The sequence below is a fragment of the Gracilinanus agilis genome, chromosome 4 (genome assembly GCF_016433145.1).
Source record: "Gracilinanus agilis isolate LMUSP501 chromosome 4, AgileGrace, whole genome shotgun sequence".
NCBI lineage: Eukaryota > Metazoa > Chordata > Mammalia > Didelphimorphia > Didelphidae > Gracilinanus > Gracilinanus agilis.
Window position 1 is genome coordinate 208,070,512 of NC_058133.1, and position 25,564 is coordinate 208,096,075.

General features: G+C 37.0%; 1 protein-coding gene across 3 annotated transcripts in view; it reads left to right on the forward strand.

Annotated features, from left to right (window-relative positions):
• The window catches only part of SRP68 (signal recognition particle 68), a 52,950-nt gene that overhangs the window by 21,042 nt on the left and 6,344 nt on the right, over positions 1-25,564 (forward strand). For 2 of the 3 annotated variants that reach the window (XM_044674677.1, XM_044674680.1), the window contains 7 exons: positions 143-225; positions 450-590; positions 11,764-11,862; positions 19,219-19,283; positions 19,568-19,724; positions 23,587-23,681; positions 24,796-24,925. In XM_044674677.1, the coding sequence (XP_044530612.1) occupies positions 143-225; positions 450-590; positions 11,764-11,862; positions 19,219-19,283; positions 19,568-19,724; positions 23,587-23,681; positions 24,796-24,925 (770 nt within the window). The remainder of the gene's footprint in view (positions 1-142; positions 226-449; positions 591-11,763; positions 11,863-19,218; positions 19,284-19,567; positions 19,725-23,586; positions 23,682-24,795; positions 24,926-25,564) is intronic. The other variant, XM_044674678.1, reaches the window with a different exon arrangement.

The window sequence follows — 25,564 nt, forward strand, 5'->3', positions numbered from 1 at the left end:
TTAGTTCTATTGCTTGAAACATTTAAATATATTTAATATCTAATGGAGCTTTTATACAATCTATTTAAGGTCTATTTGAATCTAAAGTCATTGAGACAATTGACTAGAACTTTGAATATTTTCAATTTTTTCTTTCTCTTAGGGGACCAGTCGGCTATTAGCGAATTAATGCAGATGAGACTGAGATCTGGTGGTACTGAAGGCCTTCTGGCTGAAAAATTGGAAGTAATTCACTCTGCATATTTAAAGTTTTCATAAGCTAAGTTCTTTGTGTATGCCACAAAAGAACTTGTTTTATGTATCTTATGTAGGTACTTTAAGAATGTATCCAAATATGTTTTTAGAATATATTAATATGTATCTAAGACAAAGCAGTATACTTCATTTACATATCATTTGTTCTCACTTAAAGCAAAAACTAAACTACCCTTTTTTTTTAAACTTCATAGTCATTGATCACCCAGACTCGAGCCAAACAGGCAGCTACTATGAGTGAAGTAGAGTGGAGAGGGAGAACTGTTCCAGTGAAGATTGACAAAGTGAGGATCTTCTTATTAGGGTTGGCTGACAATGAAGCAGCTATTAATCAGGTAAAGATGAAAGTTCTACTTTTTTTCCCCTCCCTTTTTGGAAGAGGGTAGAGGGTATATATGAAGGTCATTTAATAAACATTTATTCAACCCTTACTATGGATCAAGCAGTGCTTTCAGTACTGGAGATACAAAGAAAAAAGCAAATAGGCCCTGCCTTCAAGGAGCTTGCTTTCCAATAGGGGGAAGAGGGACAGAGAAACAACATGTAGAAATTGGAAAATACAAGATAAAAACTAGATAGAAAATTTGTGCATGATACAGTGGTTTTGACCTTATTGAATCCACATATGCATTTCTTGTTAAGCTTTTTTGGTAAATCTGTTATTGTAAAATTAATCAAACTCAATGACTAGAAAAAAGTAGAACACTGATTAATTTGATCACCCCTGAAACTTTGGATTTCAAGACTTCCTAGGCTTCGTTTGAATATAGCATCCTCATTCTCTTTTGCCTAGGAGTTGTAAAAATGTAGTATGAACTTTTCTATGTATGAGGAAAGTTTTCCATGGTTTGAGGAGGAATCTTAAGTTTAACAAAATACTGCACATTAATCCCAGTATTAAAATTCTCAACCTTTCTCTTAATTCCTTTCTCACTAAATGTTTTCAGCCCAACTTATTGGAAGATTTTTTTTCTCTCTCTCTAGTTTTAACACTAACCAGAACATGATTTGGATTATAGAAAATTACTTTTATGTTTAAGTTTCTCAGAATTCATTATTCCGTAAAATAAGGGATACTTGAATTTAGTTCAACAAACTTGTTAAACACTAGGGATGGGTAGGAAGATATATACAAAATTTAAATAGCCAGGGGTCCCTTCTGTCTGCAGCTTATCATTATAATAGAGGAAGTAGGCAATTCCTCTAAATAGCATAGAGAATTTTAAAACAGCACTGTATATAGCAGGGGTCAGCAACCTTTTTGGCCGTGAGAGCCATAAATGCCACATTTTTTAAAATGTAATTTCGTGAGAGCCATACAGTGCTCACAGTGCGCGTTCCTGTAACAGCGCCTGAAAAAAAATTAACTTTATGGCTCCTGCAGAAAGAGTCATATCTGGCCCTCTAAAGAGCCAGATATGGCTCGAGAGCCATACGTTGCTGACTCCTGATATATAGTAAGTAAATTAGAAAGTTGCAAAGCAAAATGCTATATACTGTCTGAGAGAGAATATTATTAATTAAGGGATCAGGGAATGCTTCAAGGAATAAGTAGTATTTGAGTTGGACTTTTAAAAGGATTATAGGGATTTTTAGTTGGCAAAGAGGGAGATAAGAATACATTTAAAGTAAAGGAAATAATTTATACAAAAGTATAGAGGTTGAAATTGTAATAGCTCTCTTGGGGAAAGAGTAGCTATGACTAGAGCATAAAATATAGAATGAGAATCAGTATAAGATAAAGGTGGAAAGGTAGGATAGTGCTACTTTGTGGAGGAATTCAAATACTTGGCAACCTTACTCAGTTGTACTTAGTAGACTAATCTTCCAGGAAGAGTAATCTAGTACCAGTGTTAAGGATGGATAAGGTCTGAGAAAAAGCCCAGGAGCAGTATAGAACACCCCATTCCCTGGAGGTTCCAATGTTCTAGTAATCAGAGATGCCATAGAGGGCCATAAAGACATCTCTCTTTAAAGACCAAAGAACTCAGTAACCCAGGGCAAGACCAAAAAACTCTGACTACCCTACCAAAAATGCAATAGAGGTTCAAGCTTGGCTCTGGCACAAAACTCCAATTCAAGAACAAAGACTGGAAAGAGAGCAAATCAAAGAAAACTCCTTCAAATACCTAGAATTATTGTACATCTAAAAGTTCTTCCCCCTCCAAAAAAAAGAGAGTAATGCTATAACAACTACAGGCAGAGCTTTAAAGGGAAAAAAAATCTTTTCCACAAAGACTGCACACATTCTTAAATAAATAAAGCAAAAACTAGAGAACTAGATAATAACTCTTGCAGAAATTGGATTTCCACAAGAAATTGGATTTCTGCAAGAAAGAATTGGAAGGGGAAGTTCTAGTAAACCTTATCAGTCATAGACTCTTTGAAAACTAGAATGCAAAAAATATTAAAATGAAAAGAAAAATAGAAAATACCAGATATTTGATATAAAAACAATTGATCTGAAAAACAAGTTAAAAAGATATCATTTAAAAACACTGGAATTCCTGAAAACTAATTTTTTTTCTAATCCTGGACACTATTTCAAGAAATAATAAATGAAAACTACCCAAATCTATTAGAATCAGAGGGCAAAGTGAAAGTCCACTGATCACCTTCTGAAAGAAAGGCCAAATTGATAACATTTGGGAATATCATAGCCAAAATCCAGAGCTCTTACATCACAGAAAAAAATACCACCAACCCTTAGAAGGAAATAGTTCATATACCAAGGGAGCAAAGTCAAGATCACACAAAAGCTGCCAGCTTCTATTATAAATAAAAGGTGAATCTTGAATTCTGAAAGGTAAATATAAAGGCTAACCACAAAATTAAATTCTTCTTCCAAACGGCGCATAAATAAAGGACTTTCAAGCATTTCTGACAGATAGATCAGAACCAAGTAGGAACTTTGAAATACAAGAGTTCAGAGAAGTCTGGAAAGGTACATTTATTTGAGCAATTGGAAGGAACTATATGATGAAATAGAGTGCTAGCATTTGATTGGGAAGAGAAAAAAACAAGTGTTTTCTTCACATGTGGATTAGTTCTTTCTTAAGATTTGAATAAGAGAAAGAGAAAGGAAGGTAAAAGGAATATACTGATGTATAAAGGAGGAAGAAGAGGACAGAATTAGAATGACATGGAGACTCATAGTTTAATAGAAAATATTTTTTAATTCTGCTCTGTGTATGGAAATGAGAGCAAATATTCCTTTTTTGAGTTTAAATTCAGAATTAAAAGAAGAAGAAAAGGATTCATTAGAATGGGAAGGTGAGTTTGGAGCATATTGAAGTATCCCAGGCAGATGGTTATGAGGGTCACTATTAGAGATGCTGGATTAGAAATGGGGAACAAATGGAAAAGATACTGTGGAGGTAGAATCATTAGGGGTTAGGTAACTGATTGAATATGAGAGGGAAGGAATCGGAGATAATGCCAAGATTTTAGAAATCGGAGACTACATTGGTGATAATAACATTAACAGAAAGCAGTGAAATTAGAAGAAGGAATCAGTAGAGTGGGAAAGATAAACTTTCCTTGAACATTTGAGATGCTAGTGAAGCATTCTAATGAAAGTGTCCTGCAGAAAGTTGGGACCTGTGAATCTGAAGCTCAAGAATGAGGTCAGAACTGGAAATAGAGATTTAGGAATTATTTGCATAAAGCTTGTAGTTTTAAAGTTAGGGGAGTGGATCAGGTTTACAAAGATGTGAGGAAAAAGAATACGACTTAGGGTTGATTCCAAGGGCCAGGTGTTTTTTTTTTCTTTTTTTAATCATCAACCCTGCTTATTTATTATACTGAAGTCATTTCCCAGTATTACCTTCCCCTACATTGAATCTAGATGTCAAGAAAAACTTCTTAGCAATTTAAACTGCCAGAAAATCGAAAAGAGCTGTCTTGAAAGATTGAGTTCCCTCTCATTCCAAAGTTTTTGAGTAGATCACTATTGATGGATATATTATAGTAGGGAATTCTTTGAGTATAGTTCATCTAGTATAGGGCTAGATGAACACTGAGGCACCTTCCAACTCTCAAATTCTTTTAATCTGTGAATCCTTCCCTTTGTAATAATACTAATAATAAAACTAACCAAATAACTAAAGCTGATAGTTGTTGGGGAGTTTTTTAGCTTTTTAGACTTTTCCCCCCAATTACATGTGGAAATAATTAAAAAAAAATTTTTTTCTGAAAATTTTAATTTAGATTTTCTCTCTTCCTCTCACTTCCCCTCCCCCAGCAGTAAATATAGTTACACCAATGCTTTCATGTAATACATGTTGCCATATTCCTCATGCTGAGACAGAAGACATATATCACACAAACAATGAAAAACTCATGAAGGAAATAAAGTGAAAGATGGCATGCTCAATCTGCAATCAGACTCCAACAGCTCCCTCTTTGTCTGTGGATAACATTTTTTATAATGGGTCCCTTATGGATATCTTGGGACCTTGTTTTGTTGACAGTAGTTTAGTCTTTCACAGTTGATCATTGTATAATATTTCTGTTACTATATACATTGTTCTGATTCTACTCACTTTACTTTGTATCAGTTCATATGAGTCTTTCCAAGTTTTTCTGAACTCATCCTACTGATCATTTTTTATGATGCAATAGTATTTCATTACAACCATATTCCATAGCTTGTTCAGTCATTCCCCTAATTCTTTGCCACTACAAAAAAAAAGGTGCTAAAAATATTTTTTTACAAGTGGGCCCTTTCCCCTATGTCTGGTTTCTTTGGGATTCAAACCCAATAGTGATTTAAAGGGTATGCATAGTTTTGTGGCCCTTTGAGCCTGGTTTCATATTGCTCTCCAAAATGGTTGTATCATTTCACAGTTCCACCAACAGTGTTTTAACATCCCACTTTTCCCCATATCCCCTCCAGCATTTATCATTTTCCTTTTTGATCTTAGCTGATAGTTTCCATAGCTTTCCATTCTCATAGTTCCCCACATCAACTTAGAGGATAGAAATGTGCTATTTCCTTTGGTCTAGGGGACCAAGATTGGTCATTGTAATTAATCTGAGTTCAGCTATCTCTTATGGGTGTTTTCATTTGCATTGTTTAAGTCCTTGGTATATTATCTTGGGTTTGCTTACTTAATTCTCCTTAAGACTAGGCAAGTCTTCCCATGTTTCTTTGAATTCCTCATAGTCATTATTTCTTATAATGTACTAATACTATGCTACATTCACATACCACAGTTCAGCCTTTCCCCATCTAATAGGGATACCTATTGTTTCCAGTTTTTTATGTAACACATTTAATAGTGGAAAAGATAGATGTATTAATTATATGAGACCCTGCATCACTGAACATGGAGGTAGCTGATAATATTGCAATTTCATCTTTGTATTAGAATCCTGGTATTTATTTATTTATTTATTTATTTATTTTTTTAGAGAAATTTTCTATGGTGACATGATTCATGTTTTTACTTTCCCCTTCAACTCCCCCAACCCCCGCCAGCTGACCCACATTTCCACTGGTTTTAACATGTGTCATCAATCAAGACTTATTTCCATATTATTAATAGTTGCATTGATGTGGTCATTTTGAGTCTACATCCCTAATCATGTCCGCATCAACCCATGTGTTCAAGCAGTTGTTTTTCTTCTGTGTTTCCACTCCTGCAGTTCTTCCTCTGAATGTGGGTAGTGTTCTTTTCCATAAATCCCTCAGAATTGTCCTGGGTCATTGCATTGCTGCTAGTATAGAAATCCATTACATTCAATTTTACCATAGTGTATCAGTCTTTGTGTACAATGTTCTTCTGGCTCTGCTCCTTTCACTCTGCATCAATTCCTGGAGGTCATTCCAGTTCACATGGAATTCTTCCAGTTTATTATTCCTTTGGGCACAATAATATTCTATCACCAGCATATACCACAATTTGTTCAGCCATTCCCCAATTGAAGGGCATACCTCGTTTTCCAGTTTTTTGCCACCACAAAAAGCGCAGCTATAAATATTTTTGTACAAGCTTTTTATCTATGATCTCTTTGGGGTACAAACCCAGAAATGGCATGGCTGGATCGAAGGGCAGACAGTCTTTTAGAGCTATTTGAGCATAGTTCCAAATTGCCATCCAGAATGGTTGGATCAGTTCACAACTCTACCAGCAATACATTATTGTCCCAATTTTGCCACATCCCCTCCAACATTTATTACTCTTTACCTGCTGTCATTTTAGCCAATCTGCTAAGTGTGAGGTGGTACCTCAGAGTTGTTTTGATTTGCATTTCTCTAATATTAGAGATTTAGAACACTTTCTCATGTGCTTATTGATACTTTTGATTTCTTTATCTGAACATTTCCTATTCATGTCCCTTATCCATTTATCAATTAGGGAATGGCTTGATTTTTTATACAATTGATTTAGCTCCTTGTATATTTGAGTAATTATACCTCTGTCAGAGTTTTTTGTTATAAAGATTTTTTCCCAATTTGTTGTTTCCCTTCTGATTTTGGTGGCATTGTTTTTGTTTGTACCAAACCTTTTTAATTTAATATAATCAAAATTATTTATTTTACATTTTGTAATTTTTTCCTAACTCTTGGCTTGGTTTTAAAATCTTCCCTTTCCCACAGATCTGACAAGTATACTATTCTGTGTTCACTTAATTTACTTATAGTTTCCTTCTTTATATTCAAGTCATTCACCCATTCTGAATTTATCTTGGTGTAGAGTATAGTTTAATATCTGGTACTGCTAGGCCACCTTCCTTCACGTTTTGTTTTGTTTTTCATCATTTCCCTTGAGAATCCTGGTATTTCTTGAAATAAAACAGTTGATCAGTAACCTTCATTCTAAAAATATGAAAGGTAGGAGAAAGTCTAATGACTTGTGTGACCTTGAGGAAGTAATTTTGCTCTTTGAGATCGGTTTTCTCTTAGGTAGAATATAGGAATTGTACTAAGAGATTTCTAAGATTACCATAGCTCTGATCCTAAAACTGGTGCTTGACATGTACTCTGCCCAGTAGGTGGTGCAGTGGCTCAGTGTTTGTTCTTCCTTTAATCTAAGGGAACAATGGAAGTATTTCCCTTTGGAGTCCATTTGTCCTTTTCCTCTTGGAAAAATCAGTCTCTGTTTATTCTGTTCATTAAGAATATATTCAAATGAAAATGTTTTCCTGTCATAGCTGTACTATTTGTGTGTTTTTCTTCATATGTTGACCTTTGAATTTGAAGGTAATGCTGATGATTGCTACCAGTGAAACAATTAAGTCACCCAGGAGCTTTTATCCTCTGTTGAGCCTGGTTTGGGTAAACTTGACAATCTTTCGTTTACTAGACCTGGGGTCTGGTGTGAGATAAATCATTCTTCAAGAAGATTGCCTAAATTGCCAGATTAAGCAGGAAAGGCCTAACTAGTAGGAAAAAGATCAAGGCCAGTATATACCTTTTAGTAAAAGGAAGAGTAAGTGATGTAGAATAGTTAGGGTAAAAGTTTAAGATACCTTGGTTTAAGCAAGATGAGTCCAACTTTTCTTAAAAACCAGTACAAAGTAGCAAGCAGGTAACGTGGATTCAGAGAGGTGAGCCATATTCAAGGTCTCAAAGATCAATGAAAGCAAAGAAAAACAAGTGGATCATCATGGAAAGAATCAGCAAATAATCTTTTATCTCTTGATCCTCGTGCGAAATATATTTACTCTCTATCTTGGTTTATGATCCTTGCTGCATAGGCAGGCAAGGAGGGTTTGCAACCAGAAACAGTTGGATGGAGAAAGGATTCTAAAATCAGTCTACATTCTTACTTAGTTGATTATCCTTATAAAAGTTAACCAATTTTGTTTGTTTCTTTTCCCGTTTCCCAAATTATTTGTTAATATGGAATTAAGATTAGAGAGGGGGAAAAGCTTTTAAAGTATCTGTAAAGGTTACTACATTCAGTACTCTGAATCTAGGTATTTGGGTGACTTCTGCTTTTGTTTTCACTGTGGTGTTTTTTTTTTTAACTTATACTTATTTCTCTAGTGAATTATTGCCCTTAAGCCTGAGGTTTATTCTAGCTGAAAAGAGGAAGAGTTGATTTCTTTGTATTTGTTTTATTACAGCCAATTCTGATCATTGTATCAAGTTACATATAGAAGGTGTAGGATATTTGACCAAATAAGTACTAGTCCCAGGGTTTGGGGGTTTTTTGATTGGTTTGTTTTTAAACCAAGTCCCTTGCACCATGGATACAGATATGGTTTTAGAGTAAGGAAAACCAGGTTTCAAGTCTAGCCTTTGGTCTATCCTGTCCATGTGATCATAGACAAACCACTTAGCCTCTCAATCTCTGAGGAAACTCTCTAAGAAAATATGTTGCTGATCTGCGTTGGTACAAGGAATTTCCACCCCAGGAGTTCCTCATGCTGAGGAAGTCATAAGTCTTGGTTTAAAAAGCAAAACAAAACTTTAGTTTAATAAATATAATTGATTTTTAATCAGGGTATTAATTTAAATCACAACCCTGTCCCTTCCTAACTTTCCTCTCTGTGCCTCAATTTCTTCATCTATAAAAAGGATAGTTTGGCTAGCTGTCTTAGAATCTAAATCCTATCATATTTAATATACTTATAACCTTCAAATAGTTAACACTATAGTCAAAGAATGAAAGGAATTTTCTACCATTTAAATAAAATTCAAAAAGAAAAATTGGTCTGAGGATGTTTGCTGCTAAAATTTAGTGGCAGACTGCTTAGCCTCTGCTGCCAAGCCTCAGACATTTTTCACACACACATCTCTTTCTCAGTTTATCCTACACTTCTGCTATCTACTTTTCTTAAGATTGCACCTCAATTGAATTGTTCCTAGAAGATGCCTTGTAATATTCTAGGTCTGTATGAAACATATGCTTTCTTTACCTTCAATGATCTTAATTGAGTTTGAGAAGAAAACAAAGGAGTCTTTTTTTTTAAGCTATTTTTCTAACATGAAAACTTAGTGCATTCCCTTATCAATTCTTCCCTGTGCATTTTTTACTTTTATTTTTAATACTTTGGGTGAAACTTTCTTTTGTTTCTCTCTGCCTCCTCCCTTTCCTTTCCTCTTTATTCCCTGCAAATGCCACACTGTTCTTCTGTGGGTAGGGTTCAGAATGCAGTCAAACGTGCCTTAAAGTCTTAGTATTTGTTCATCTTACCACCTTCCAGCAATTTCTGTAGATCAAGGAAAACAAACTAGTAGCTTAATGTGTTTAGAAGTTAAAAAAAATCACATTCCTGGGATATTTGATTTTCCTTTTTTAAAAAAAAAAAAAAAGCTTAGAAAATAATCTTGAGTTGTAGAAAAGCACATCCTGGAATGTTACATAATGATCTAGAATTGATCTTTTCAAGGGTTTAAATAAAGTGCTAAATGCTAGGCCTTTGAAAGTTTTCCTGTCCTTATGTCACATGCTTGTCCATGTTTCATTTCTCTCCCTTAGAAATATGGACCAGTAAGACCATCAGATACCTTCTTTGTTCCACTCCTTTGGGCAAGTCTGTTGACTTTTGGAGTGTTAATGATTTTGGAAGACTTAGGTTTAAACAGTCTTCATAGTTACCTTGAAGACATACTGGCAGGTTGCTCCCAAAAATGGGTTTTTTGATTCTGTTGTCCTTTCATTAGATCCCTTGATCTTGAAGATAGATTTTCAGCAAAGCAGTGAAAGATCCCTAATAAAGGCAAGACTTCCTGTTTAGAAGATAGTTCTGCCTTGCCCTGCCCTACTCTGCCCTGCCCTGCCCTAACAGAATCATTACTAGCACCTCTCTGGAATAACCGTCTCTGATTCACCTTATGAGTGGGTGTCTCAAAAATACAACTAGTCAATTATCTCTCATTTCTCTCATCTTCTTTTAAGGCTACCATTAAACACTCACTGAGGCTTAGGATTTTGCTTAAGCAATCAAAATCCCTTTAAGTCGACTGTTTACTTAAAGTGATTATTAGATGACAGTTGACAGCTAAAATATTTAATTTAATTTTTTACTTCTGAGCCCTACCCTAGCCTCTTGTTGACACAAGCATAGAGGAAGTTCTTGTTAAGCTGGTAAAACAAAAGTTTGCTCCCACCGCACCTCTCATACCTTTTTTTCTAACCCCCAACACCTATTTTTTAAAATGCTAAACCTTTTAACAACTTATAGCAGTCATTAAAAACTACCACAAGTTTCATAATTCTAGGAAATTTATAGTTGGAAATATTTAGTTGGTGGATTTGATAAATAATAATTGGAAAGTACTTTGTTAGCTCTGAAGTGCTCAATAAAATGCATAAGATTCAAAGTGTATTTCTCTAGCGTTTCGCTAGGTTGACTTTGACTGCCTTAAATAAAATTTAAACAAGATAAGTAGGATGCATTCCAATGGACCACTAGGTTTGGAAAGATGGCTCAAATCTTTTCAGATTAGTACCTCTGTGACCAAAATTTCAGCATGTTCTAAGTAGGTAAAGCATATTTGTGATTATGTTGTTTGTTTTTTAACATTGGCAACTAGAAAATAAACTTTATTGTTCTTAAAAGAGCAGTGTTTTCATTTTTTCTCTCTCCCATCTTTTAAATGAATGGGCTGTGCTAGTTTTCTTCTGGAATTGTTTGTGGAAGGTCAGTTGAATGTCAAATGTCTTTTAAAGATTTTATGTCTAGTTTCTGTGGGAAGTCAAATACCGTAATGGAATGTTGTTTCTTTTCACTTCACAGCAGGTCTGCCAGTAATACAAGCTCAGCTTCTTTTTCCTTTTTTTCTCATTCCTATCTGCTCAGTCAGATTCTTTAGAATACTAATGTGGTTTGGCAGGGGTTCACTTAATGAAGCATTTTTTCCTTTACCCTATAGGTGTTCAGCCAAACTGCATGCCCAGCAGTGCTGCTGAGAATGCTCCCTTACAATCATCTTCCTTATCTGTCCACAGTTGTCCAACAGAAGTCTTTTCTTTAATCTGCTGAATTTCTGTAGTCAAGAAAACTCTTAGAGCTGTTATATTAAGAATTACAACTTTGCCTATTGACAATGTTTGTCCCTTATTTAGGTCTAGGAAATAAGTATAAAACCTAAGGGCTTACTGTATATTCAAAATGAGTAATTATGTTGACACTACATAGTCATTGGGTATAGTCTGTGGCAGGGACGAGAAAGAAAGATAGGCTTTTTCAGTTTTCACTACAGTAGGGGAACCTTGATATGTAGCTATAAAAAAATTCAATTAAAAATCCTTCTTTGCAGTCACATAAGGGAAATTTTAGCTAAGCCTAACCAGTGAGTCCCATGTAGATTTCAAACTATTTATTTACCCTTTCTCAATTATAACCATTTCAAGGCTAATAAGAACATTGAATAGAAGATAAACTAAATATAATATAAAATAGTACTGACTGAAGTGACATTTCTAGTTGGTCAAATTGGTTTGGGTTTGTGCAAATTAATCATAGTACTTGAAAGCTGTTTGTCCTCTGATTATTAAGTGTTATGATTGTCTTGAAAACCTTCTTTATGTCTCCTGCCTTCTTATTTAGGCTGAAAGTGAAGAAACCAAGGAACGGCTGTTTGAGTCCTTGCTTAGTGAATGTCGGGATACTATACAAGCTGTCCGGGAAGAACTCAAGCCAGATCAGGTAAAACAGTTGTAGAAGACCCCCTCTCACATCTATTCCTGTATTGACCTCTTAGTCCACACAACTTACTATATATTCCTTCAGCTAGAATATTCATTTGTCCTAGTACATATGTTCTCTTAGCTTCTGGTTCACTTTACCTTAAGTTCTTCACTGTCCTTCTCTCTGGTTTCAGTTATCAACTCTCAGCAATTGACTTTCTAGCCCTGAATACATAACCTCTCTGTAACTTTTAATAGTAGCATGTTGTCCTATTAAGTTAAGCTCCAAACCTCAGCCAGCGTTTATTCTTTCTTTTCTTGAACCTATATTTAGTTGATCACCAAGTCTTGATAATTTAAAATCAGCCAAGGTACACCTCATCCTCCCCTCTCCCTTGGGAGCATGAAAAAACCCATTACGGATATGTATAGTCATTAAAACAAATTTCTACTTTGGCCATGTCCAAAACATTTTTTTTGTTTCATTTTGCATTCTGTGTCCTTCACTTCTTTGTCAAGAGGTAAGGAGCATGTTTCAACATTAGCACTCTAGAATCCTGGTTGGTCTTGACATTAATAAGAGTTCAGCACAGGGGCAGCTAGGTAGTACAGTAAATAGAGAGCACTATGCCTGGAGTCAGGAGAACCTGGGTTCAAATGTGGCCTCAAGATACTTCCTCACTTGTATGAACCTGGACAAGTCACTTAATCCTGATTGCCTAGTCCTTCCCACTCTTCTGTCTTAGTAGTTAAGGGTTTAAAAAAAAGAGTCTAACAAAATAATATTCCATCATATTTATATACCATAACTTGTTCATCCATTCTCCAATTTCTGGGTACTTCTTTGATTCCCTTTCTTTGCCATCTCATAAGATAATTTTCCCTAACTATCTCTTCTCTTCCCCCACCCCCAGTCCCCTACTCCACAGTGCATTCCTCTTCTCCTCTCTTCCATTTTCCTGTGATCATCAGGACAAAATATAAGCACTTGCAGGCTTTGTCTTAATTGGATTTCCTTTCCGAATTCTGATGATGCTAGGGTTCAGAAAGGACACGTGTACCAACTCATATTTGAATGTAAGCAGTTTATCCATGGGTAGTCCTTTATCATTGTTTATTCATGTTTGCCTTTTTATGCTTCTCTTCATTTTAGTGTTTGAAATTAAAGTTTCTCCACAGCTCTAGTCTTCTCATTAGGAATGCTTGAAAGTTCTCTATTTCATTAGAGATTCAATTTTTCCCCATGGTATTCTATTCAGTTTTGCCAAGTAAATTATTCTTGACTGTAAGTCTAAACATTTTACTTTCTGTAATATTCTGTTTATTTATGGTGGGGGCTGCTGAATCATATGTGATCCTGACTGTTGCTTGGTATTTCAATGATTTCTTTTTGACTGCTTATAGTATTTTTATTTTGAGTCAGAAGTTCTGGATTTTTTTTTTAAATTTTAAACCCTTAACTTCTGTGTATTGACTTATAGGTGGAAGAGTAGTAAGGGTAGACAATGGGGGTCAAGTGACTTCCCCAGGGTCACACAGCCAGGAAGTGTTTGAGGCCGGATTTGAACCTAGGACCTCCCGTCTCTAGGCCTGGCTCTCAATCCACTGAGCTACCCAGCTGCCCCAGAAGTTCTGGATTTAACTCTGTCGTTCCTGGGAGTTTTCATTTTAGGGTTTCTTTCAGGAAGTGACCAGTGAAGAATTTCTATTTTTATTTTGACCTCTAGTTCTAAGAGGTCTGGGCAAATTTCTTAGAAGATTACTTGAAAGGATTTCTAGGCTCTTTTTTTTATTAATGGCATTCAGATTGTCCATTGATTCTTGAATTTTTTTCACTTTTCTAGTTGAATCATTTTTGCTGTAAGGTGCCTTACATTTTCAGCTCCTTCTTTTCTGTCTTTTGACTTTGTTTTAATTTCTCTTGTTACCTCATGAAGCCATTGACTCCTTCCTATTTAGTTCATCAGATTTATGGGGAGTTTGTTGTGTGGGAAGGGTTTTAACATATCTCTTGTACCAAGCAGTTAATTCCTTTTTTTAATTATTTCTTCCATAGCTCTCATTTCTTTTCCAATTTTTCCTCAAGCATTCTCATTCCACAGTTTTCAACTTTTTTTTTCTTCAACTCTTGCAGCATTTCTTCCAAAAATTCTAGCCCAAGTGGTGTTTTTCTCTGAGATACTATTTGTATCTTGAGTGTTTCTGCCACCATAATGACTCAATATGATATGATTATTCCCACCACCACCACCCCCTCCATCCTTATAATCTACTTCTTGATTTGAGACTTAATATGAGGGCTGGACTCTGCCATACTTCTGGAAAGAAGGTCTGGGCTGGTCCTGTTACTACTTTCTTGGGGTAGTGAGTGTTCTAGTTTTCCAGAATTTCAGGGTCAGACTGGGGCTTTGCAGGCATTCAGTGCTCCCAAAGGGATCTAAGGCAGAGTCTGATTGCTGCTCCTCCTGGTCTGAGCTTGGCTAGTTCCTAATCTGCAGTTGGTTCTATGCAAGACTGGATTCCTGTAAGACTCTGCCCCTCTTAGCCAACTGGAAAGCTTTTTTGGTTCAAAGAGTCAGAATTGTGGAATCCTCTTTGGTCTGAGTTTCTTCTGCAGGCTGGTCTACATGCTGCCAGTGAGACCCTGGTCTGAGCCATACCATTACTGTTGCTAGTTTCTGAATTTCTTCCTTTTTCACTACACTGCTCAGGGCCTGAGAAAGAGTCATTGTTGAGCAGTACACAGATCCTCTCCTCATTCTTCTCTGGGTCTGTGATCCAGGATTAGGTTATGGGTGACAGAGCTTCCAGTTGTCACTTGTCCCTGTTGCAGTGTCCCATTATGGATATGAGTCTTTCTTTTGTGCTGATGTGTAGCCTCTCCCTGGGTGTTGGAGTGCTACACAGTGCTCTGCAGACTTCTGGATTTCTGCATCAGGATTTGGTCTGGTGCATTTTATAAATCTCTTTAGAGGAATTGTGGATAGGAATTCATCTGCGTTGCTTCTTTCTATGCCCTTTTGACTCTGACTTCCTGTTAATTTTTTGAAAATGCTTTTACTCCTACTTATAATAGTGTCCTAACTGAACCTCTGATCTTTGCATGTTTCAGTCTGTAATGAAGCAAAATGAATCTTCCATCTTCCCCTCTAGCTCTAGCTACTCAACCTATCTTTCTAGTCTCGTTTTTATTTTCTTTTAGGAATCCTCAGCCTTGTTGATCGACTCACAGCCCCTCAAATACATCTTGAACTTTTCACCTCTGGATTTTCATCCATACCCTCCCATTTTTCAGTGCTTTACCTAAAATGTGGCACCTAGAAGTGAATGTAATGTTTCAGATGCAATCACTGCTCAGTATATAGTATGATTACTCATTTTCTTTTAGTCACAGAACTCCCTTTAATGCATCTTCAAGTTGTATTTACTTTAGGCTGCCGTACTATACTATTGACATACACTGAATTTATAATCTGCAAAAAGCCCTGGATCTTTTTTTAAAACATAAAGTTTTACCTACCTATATTTATCCCACCCTATATATTTATATATGACTGAAACCAAGTGTAAAACTTAACGTTTATTGTTATTAAATTGTACTTAATTAGATTTGGCAGATTTGTTCTTTCTTGAATTCTGACTCTGTGAGGGTTACTATAGCTATCCCTTATAGCTTTGTGCCATCTGAAAAACTGATAAACATACTATCTATGCCTTTATCCAAGTCATCACTAAGAATGATGAACAAACCAGAGCCTTGGAATACTCCATCAAAGACGGCTTTAATTCCATTAATTTGTCCACTAATCAAACTGCCACTTAGATCCAGTTATTAATTCAACCAGTCCCAAACCCATCCATTTTATAGTGACTTACCAGTTTGTCAGCCTTGTCATACTCACAAAGGAACCCTTTAATAACACATTCTAAAATTTGGTTTGGGGTTTTCTCATCTCTACCAGTCTTATGGGTGTGAGTTGGAACCTCAGAATTATTTTATTTTGCATTTCTTTTATTATTTGTGTTTTGGAGCATTCTTTCATATAAATGTTGACAACAAACCTTTCTTTGGAGAACTGCCCATATCCTTTGACCACTTACCTACTAGAGAATGACTTCTGTTCTTATATATTTATATTAATTAATTGCTTAACATTTCAAATTGAAGCATTGTGAGGAAAGAAGGAAAGAAATTCAGGGCATAGAGAAGAGTGTGGAGAAAGACATGAAGAAAGGGAAGCCCAGGACATCTTTGAGAAGTAGAAAAAAGACAACTTGGGATATAAAGCTTGTGAAGGGATATTAGTTGAAATATGGTTTAAAATGTAGATTGGAATCAAATTGCAGAATGCCTTGATTGCTGGGCTTTATAGCTTGGATTTCATAAAGTTGGTAGGGAAACTGATACTGTTTTTTAAAAAGTTTTTTTTTAATATTTTTCCCTGTTTATATGATTCATTTTCTTTCCCTTTCTTCCCTCCCCACTCCCAGAGCTGACAAGCATTTCCACTGGGTTGTACAAATGTTATCACTTGATATCTATTTCCATATTATTCATTTTTTCTATAGAGTGAAATGATACTTTTTTTGAATAAGGGAATAAAATGTTGGGAGCTGTGCTTTAGGAAGATTAATCTTGCTTTGCTCTATAAAACATTAGCAATGGAAGACACTGAAGGCAAGGACATTTGTTTGGAGGCTATTAGTAATTCAGGTGAGAGGTAATGAGAGACTAAACTAAAATGGGAGGACAGATATAAGAGGCATTTTCAGAGGTAGAATTAAAAGATGACTGATTAGATTTCAGATTCAAATTACTGATTAGTTGAAACTACAGTGTTTCAGGCTTGAGTGACTGGAAGAAGGTTGGTGCCAATGACAAAAGTGGTTTGGGGGAGTCAAGAGAATTATATTTTTCAGGAAGATGGATGGTCTTGATTTGAGACATTTTGAACTTAATATTGGTAGAATATTCAAGTAGAGGTATCCAATAAGCATTTGGAAATCTGGAAATAAAAGTATGAAAAGGTCAAGAGAGATAAAAGTTGTCTGTAGAAAGGCAGTCGTCAGTGCCCTAGGAGTGTCTGAGACCACACTGGGATAAACTTTAAGACAGAAGAGAAGACCAAGAACAGAAATAGGAGAAAGAAGGCTCAGTATATCAACTTTTAATTCTGTCTTTTAATTACTTATTTGAAAGTCACTGACCTTACTGGGTGCTAAACTGGACATAGACTATCTTTTTTTATTTCCCACAGTGTTCTACAAAATGAACAGAGCTATCAAAAATGGTGGTAGTCAGTAAACATTTACTGGGGCAGCTAGATGCAGAATGGATAGAGAGCACTAAGCATGGAGTCAGGAAGACATGGGTTCAGATCTGGCCTCAGACACTTCCTAGCTGTATGACCCTGGGCAAGTCACTTAACCCTGATTGCAGCTCTTCTCTTTTAAAATTATTGCTATCACAGAAGGTAAGGATTTAAAGAAAGAAAAAGTTATTGGTAACCTGAGAGGGCAGTTTTAATAGAGTGTCGAGGATAGAAACTGGATTGTAGGAGTGGATAAGCAAGTGTCAGTGAATGGAAAAAGGCAGGTGGGATTCTGACTTGAGAGGTGACAAAGAAGGAATATTTGATGAAAATTTTTTTGTTGGTTCTAATAAAGAAAAGACTTGGGTATATTTGGATTCTGAGAGAAAAAGATATTGAAACATATGTATAAGAGAATGAAGCAGAGAAGGAAGAGGATTGGTTTAGTAAGGGCCTTGAAGAGGTCATGTAGGGGGAGATTGAGAACACACCTCAAGAGGTTAGCTTTCCAAGAGAAGGGGCCAGTCTCTTTTGATATTAGAAGAAAAGAAGGGAAGTGGGTAAAGGTTCAGAGCAGTATTAGGATTTGAAATTTACATAGAATTGTCCAGATCTTTTGGTTAGAGAGTTTTGAGTAGTCTAGAAAAGGTTTTTTAGGAAGTATAAGTTTCTTGTTTTACAGCACCAGAAAACGAAGATCAGAGATTAAATATCCTGTCCAAGAATATACAACTGTGAGGAAAAATTAAAGAATTAATAGAATATCAGCTTCAGAACAATATTGATAATCTATCTCAGACTAGGTAATATGATTTTGTAGTGGAGACAGTTGGCTAGAGTTCATGATTTTCTTCCAACAATATTAGGCAACCTGGGATCAGGGAAATCAGATAATGATTGGTTTGGAATTTAGTAATGTCTTTGTGTCAGAATATGGATGAAGGGATTGTAAGAGAGTAAATGAGAATATTGTATAATGACTGACTTTGGAATATAGATGGAGTGTGAAGAGAAGTGGGACTAGAATATCACAAATAGATTAGTGAAAAGATTAGGAGTGTCAGTGAGAATGAAGACTAATAAAAATTTCAGAACCCTTTTAAATAGAACACTTGTGAGTGTAAGATATGTTGGTGAGTAACTGGAGGGCTGTGAATGTGAACCTCATTGGAAAGGTCTATTATTAAGGTCAGAATTTGGGGGCACACTTCTATAATCCTTACTCTAGGGGGAGACAGATACTGGTGGAGTGCTTGAATTCTGGGCTGTAATAGGGCTCAAGCTGATCATATCTACGCTAAATCTGGCCCAAATGTGGTGAACTCCCAGGAGCAGAGGACCACCATGTTGCCTAAGGAGGGATGAACCAGCCCAGGTTAGGGCAGGTTAAAATTTCTGTGCTAATCAGTGTTTAAGATCAGACTGTGAATGGTCACAGCACATTTAGCCAGGGCAAAATAAATAGAAGACCTGGTCTGCCTTCTCCATTCCCCTACCTCTCTCCTTCTCCCACAAAAAAAAAAAAAAAAAAAAGAAAAAAAAAAGAAAGAAAAGAAAAGAAAAGCAAAGAAAAGAAATATGTACACTATGCATCCAGAAGGTGTAAAGGATCATTAGTATTTATCATTGTGTTCTTATTGCCAAGGAGAGTGAAGGAGTGACTGGGAAAAGAGGGCTGGATCATACTTAAAGTCATTTTGAGGAAGGTAGGAAAGTAACTTGAAGAGGTTAGCAGGCGATGGTATACTGGTATTTTCCAGTTGGTTGATATTATGTTTTTTATCTGCCTACCCAAGAAAATCACCTCAGGATCCAGGCCCATTTTTTAAGTGTCTGAGACAACTGAGTGATTATTTCCAATGTAAATCTTTTTTCTGTTTAACTTTAGAGCTGCTGCAGATATACTAGATTCTTTTGTCCCCGCAATTCAACATTGTTTATACATCATAGCATTGAGTGTAGTCAACCCAGCCAACAAAGGGCTATAGTTGCAATCCTATAGTCTTTCCAATAAGATTGGGAACAAATGTTCTGCCTGATCTCTTTTTTCCTAATATTTGCAGAAACAAAGGGAGAACAGCATTGATGGAGAGTCTGGGAAAGTTTCTAATTTGCAATACCTACACAGGTAGGAGGTGTTTCTGAAATTGGAACAGGGATGAGGGTGGGGAATTACTAAGGAATTCGTTTGCTGCTTTTGGAAGCTTTTCTTCTCTACCTGTGCTTGAGAAACTTAACTACTTAAAAGCCACTGCATATGGCTTATGTCTAGTGAGTGGGAAATATTCTCAGTCCTCTTCTTTGCCTTCCATTTCTTTCCCTTAATACCAAGTTTTGCAACAGTGGCATATATGTGAACTGCTGAATGGCCTTCACTGAGCATAACCTGAGCTGTTATATGGTGCCTTCTAGCTACTTGACTTTCATCAAGCTGTCCACTGCAATCAAGCGTAATGAAAGCATGGCAAAGGGGCTGCAGAAGGCGCTGCTTCAGCAGCAGCCAGAGGATGACAGCAAGCGCTCTCCTCGGCCCCAGGACCTGATCCGCCTTTATGACATCATCCTCCAGGTGACATTTGTGACGGGGAGCAAAGACCCCAATCTTCAGGGGTTCTCTGGGTTTGTTGGACCAAAACAGCATGAAAGGGCCTGCCAGCAGGCAACACCTGTTACCTGGTGAGCTCCAGTCAAGCAGCAAATATTTATTAAGTTCTTATTATGTGTAAGACACCCTTACAGGGTGCTTTAGGAGATCCAAAGGGAGAGAAGATGTAGCCACTCATTGCCTTCCCACAACATACATTCTTATTGGAAGATGGTAATTAGAACTTTAAGGTATACAAAATGCTTTTCTCACCACAGCCCTGTGAGTATCATCCCAAATTACAGGTAATGAAATGAGGTTCAAAAAGGTTAAAGATTAATTGGCTCACCTATGGTTACCCAACTGGTAAGTATCGTGTTCAGAACTCAAAAACCACTATTATCTCCTCTGTGCCATAGCTTGTACATATCACAGAAATGCAGTACAAGGTAGCATGTAAGTCCCACATGAATGATAAAGTTAACAAATGCTATAGTTCAGAGGAGATCATTTTTAGCAGAAATAGTCAGGCAACACTTAATTTAAATCACCAAATAATTATGTGGTTACTGTGGACAAGGCATTATTAAGGCTAGAAAGACAAACATGGATTAATCCTTATTCTTCAGGAGCATAAAATATACTAGGGATAGGAGGAGTAATGAGGGCAAAGGAGAGACTCAGGATTCTCTAGGAATATTTGAAAAGGGAGAGAGCTTGGTGACTAGACAGTGACCTGGAGAAGATATCATCTGAGCTGAACATTGAAGGAAGATAAAGATGAGGAAAAAGTGTTGTCTGGACATAAAGGATAACTTTTGCAACTGCTTGGAGGTTGTGGGGGATGGCGGGGGATGGGGGTGGAGTGTGCAGATATAACTAGTTTGGAAAACAGCTTATATCTAATGTGGCCAGAATATAAAAATATGTGAACAATGTGAAATAAGATTGAAGAGGTAGGTAAGATGCAGATTGTAGAGAGCCATTATCCGAGGAGCAGCTGAGAACCATTGAATGTCTTTAAGCAGGAGAGTAACTTAGTTATGTGCTTTAGGAAGATAAACTTGGCAGGGTGTGGAGGACAGGTTGGAGAGGGAAAAAACTTGAAGCAGAATACCTGATCATGCCATTCGAATAGTTTAGGCGAGATGAGTGATAAGTTCCTTGTTTTGTAAGAAAATGATGGGGCCTGCAATAGAAATAGGAAACTTGGGAGGAGAGGGAGATTTAGCAGAGGAGATAATGAGTTCCACTTTGAAAATATTGAGTTTGTGTTTCCTATGGGAACATAGCTGTTCTAGTAGACTGTTGACAGTGCAGAGCTGGAGTTGTTCAGGGGAATAATCAGGGCTATGTGTATAATATAATAGATTTGGGAGCCAATTGCATAAAGATGCTTATTGAACTCATGGAGAGAGACCTAAGAAGACAGGACAGACACTTGGGTGATACTTACAGGGTGTGGGAAGGATAATGATACATCAAAAAAGTTGGAAAGATAAATGGATAGGCGGAGAACCAGGAGAGAACAGTGTCATGGAAGCTAAGGGAAACATCCAGAAGAGTGGGCACTTGTGTCAGAAGCCACAGAAAGATCAGAGAGGTCACAAACTGAGAAAAGGTGATTGGATTTAGCAACTAAAAGATCATTGGTAATCTTTAAGATGGCAGTTTCAATCAAGTAGTGGATTCAGAAACCTCCATTTGCAAAGGGATGACAAGTGAATACAAAATGAGGAAGTTAAGGAAGCATTTTAACAAAGTAGGAACAATTTCTTAGTCTTCTCTTTCTAGTGGTTTAGTAGTGAAAGGGAAAAGAGGATGAGTAGCTTGAGGATGGGCAGGTCAAATAAAGTATGTTTATTTTTTTAAGACTAGGTTGAATGAATAAAATAAATGAAGAAAAACATTTATTAAGTAGCTACTATGTGCAACATACTTCCTCTGCCTTTGGGAATACAAATATGTCCCTCCTCTTAAGGAACTTACGTTCTAATAGGAGAAATAACATATATATGAAATTTCAGCTTTTAAGTCAGATGGGAAGGCCCAGTGATGCTTAGGATGCAAGTAAAACAGACATTAATGTATCTTTGTTAGTGTAATTTCCATTGATAAAACCATATCCTTTGAATTATTTGATGGTGCCAAGGAACTTTCTTTTCTGGATCTTCAGTAACTGTGATTGCTGATGAGTCAGGAACTGCAGCACCAGAAAGTTGCCAGGTTTTATCTCCTCTGAATGACAGCTGAGGGGACAGGGCTGGGTGGCAAGGCAGGGAGAGCTGTTATTCCTGGGGCTCTTAGGCTTACCCTGATAGCAATTGGTGTTGGTGTTGATTTTGATGAATGGCGAGCCCCTTCTGCATGAAGATTGCTCCCCTTGATGACTATGGAAGTCAGGTCAGCTTCTGAAAGAGATCAGTTTGACAGAACAAGCCAAGGAGTTAGCCTTAGCCTGGAGAAAGACCGTCTATTCTTCTTAAGGTTAGAGCAAAGCAGGAAAGAATAGGTCAAAAACTGTAAAGAACCCTTGAGATGAAAGAGCTCAAGATGGAATGGAGAACCTCAATTTTTGCAGTAGTATAGGAGGTCAGGTTATCAATTAGTTCTTAGAGGACTGAAAGAGAAAAGAGAAAGTTTGGGAAGAGCACAATAGAGAGTAAGAAAGAGTTAAACAGAGATGAATCAAAGGAGAGTGGAAGTGGCCTGATTAGTAAGATAGATGACATAAACTTGTAATGGACCCAGTTATCAGGGTACCATGGTAAAACAGAGAGGGGGACAGTGCCTTATTGAACTGGTTCCCCTTAAGGTCAAGCCTTAAAAGTGAAGCCAGAATAATGATGATAATCTGGAAGAACAGGGAGAGATTAGATGGACCAGAGAACATGATGAAGATGAAGGGCAGGTTTAATAAGTGGGAATGTTGAAAAGAGATTTATTTTGATCCAAGAGGAATTTCAAAATTCAAATAATAGAAGATTTTTAGATTAAAAAATCATATCTTAAGGTGTCATTGGTCCTGTGAGAACCTGATAGGTTGATGAACTGGGAGCATTGGATGTTCAAAGACACATTAGTGTATGATATTAAAATTAGTCAGCATGAGGGTTGATATGAGTGGAGAAGGAGATGATGAGCTAGGTGCTGGAGTGATTGAGAAATGAGGGAAGGTGATCTCAAGTCAGTAAATGCCTTCAACAAGGATCTGAATCTAGGAGTATAGTGACTTTCAAAGGAGAGATTAAGTGATTTGGAGTAGGTGTGAGGGTCTGGAAGGGGCAGCATGGAGCAAAAAATATGCCAGTTTCTCCTGGCCCAGGATTTTAGGGGGCTTGAGAAGAATGGCCAGCATTTAAAGAGTGGCAAGGTTGGTTTGGGACTTTAAGGGGTGGGGAAGTGGGCAAGGGTTTGTTCTAGCCTCATGATTTCTTCTGGGTATAGAAATTTCCTTCATTGAGGAATTCATTTCTTGCTTTCTTGATGAGTAGGAGGAGGAAGGATTGAGAGAATTCAACTTGAAAATAAAAACTGAATGGATGGTTGGATGGATGGATGGATGGATGGATGGATGGATGGATGGATGGATGGATGGATGGATGGATGGATGGAAGGATGGAAGGAACAAATCCAGTGCTTTTTTTACCCTGCCACATGTTCTCTGGATTTCAGTGGGCAGATGGGGAAGATTGAGCATCCCATATACCAAATCCCACCTTAAAGGTTTTGATGAAGGTAGCTAGTGATATTTAATACACCTATGAGTCCAGATTGTTTCTTTTGTCCCTTCTACTAGTCTTCCCATAAACCCATCTAAAATTTGAAATCTTTTCTTTTTGAGCAGAATCTGGTGGAATTGCTCCAGTTGCCTGGCCTAGAGGAGGACAAAGTTTTCAAAAAAGAGATAGGACTCAAGACACTGGTATACAAGGCTTACAGGTAACTTCAGTTGGCAGCCTCAGGGCTCTTGCTTTTTATAACAAAAGAAGTTAACTTCATCCTAGGAAAATTGTAGTGTTTTGTTTACAGGTAACATGGGAGAATTGAAAACATACATCTTTCTTTAAAAAAATTAAATTGAAACAAACAAAAAAATTAAATCGATAACCATTGCAGTGGGGGAAATTTGCCCAGTAACTAGTATAGAACATTTTAGGTGTTCTTAGCTAACCATTCACTTTCATAAGAATTTATTTCAAATGGTCCATCTTTACCAACAATACCATACTTTACTAATAACTGAGGGGAAAGCATATGTTCATATATCTTCTTGGCTCCTTTTTTCTCTTAGTCCTGCTTCCAGAAAAAGAAAATAAGAACCGAATAGGGAGATATTAAGTTGAGTTAGGAAAAGCAAGATTTGTAGCCTGTCAGACTATTCTTGATACTTAGTTTGAGCACAAGCAAACTTAACTTCTGGCTCTAAGGAAAACTGCAAAGTTTATTTTTATCATCCTTTGACTTCCCTTCATTAACCTCTTTCTTCTTCCTCTTTTCCATCCTTTAGATAGCCAGTGTCTTCTGTTTGTCCACAAACCCTCAACTAATCTAGAACTTCCCCTCCCTTCTAACCCCAATCAAAACTCTCACACCCCAAGAGCTCAGCTGCACTCATTAGTTGATGATCTGATTAAATTCATACTAAGATAGGAATGAAAATTAACCCTCTAAAGGCAGAGCTTACTACCAGTGATCCTCTCATTAGCATAATCTGTCCAGGAAAGTGGCTCCTGAAAAGGTCTGGTTATTGGGATTTTTGATTGGGAAAAAGGAATGTTCCTGTAACTATTTGGCTACTCTAGAGGACCCCACCCTCTTTTACTTGTTCAGCCAAGAATTAAACTGCATGGAATCAGCATTACAGATATTATTCAAGTGCTTCTCAAGTACATAGAGGTCAGTGCTGTGGACTTCAATTTAAAATCTGGAGGCCCTTTTAAAAAACTTTGTTATGAAATTAGAATACTTGTTTCCTTGGTTAAAATTTAGCCTGAACCACCGGGAAAACTGAAGGTAAATACCTATTGCTTTCCTGTGATTTGTTTCCCACCAGGTGTTTCTTCATTGCTCAGTCTTATGTGCTGGTGAAGAAATGGAGTGAAGCCCTTGTCCTATATGACCGAGTCCTAAAATATGCCAATGAAGTGCAGTCTCAGGCAGGAGCCTCCCAAAATAGCCTAAAGGTTGGAAATATCTTCTTCTGGTTTCTTAGAGAAATGAGGAGTTTTTTTCTTGGGGCTTTTTATGGGGACATGATGATGATGATGATGATGATGATGATAAAAATAATAATAGTTAATATTTATAAAAGCCCTTACTGTGGGTCAGGTACCACACTAAGTAGTAGCTCATTTGATGCTTGCAACAATCCTAGGATGTAGGCATTATTGTTATCCCCATTTTATCTAAGGAAACTGAGGCAGACATCTAAGTGACTTGCCCAAGGTCACACAACTTTTCAGTATCCAAAACCACATTTGAAAACCCAACCCTGCACTACTTACTGCGCAGTCTAGCTGCCCTGTAGATGCTAGGAGCAAAGTAATTGGGCTCCTTTCTAAGCTGGATTTTAAAGCTAACCTAAGGAACATTAAGCCTTCATGGGTTAAAGACTTGTGACCTAGTGACAGAGCTATCCTTCCACTTCAGGCTTCTAAGTTCCAGGAGGAGCTGGGGTTAAAATCCATTCCATTTTTTTTTCTTTTTTAAACCCTTACCTTCTGTCTTAGAATTAATACTGTGTATTGGTTCCAAGGCAGAAGAGCAACAAGGACTAGGCAAGGGGGTTAAGTGACTTGTCCAGGGTCACACAACTAGGAAGT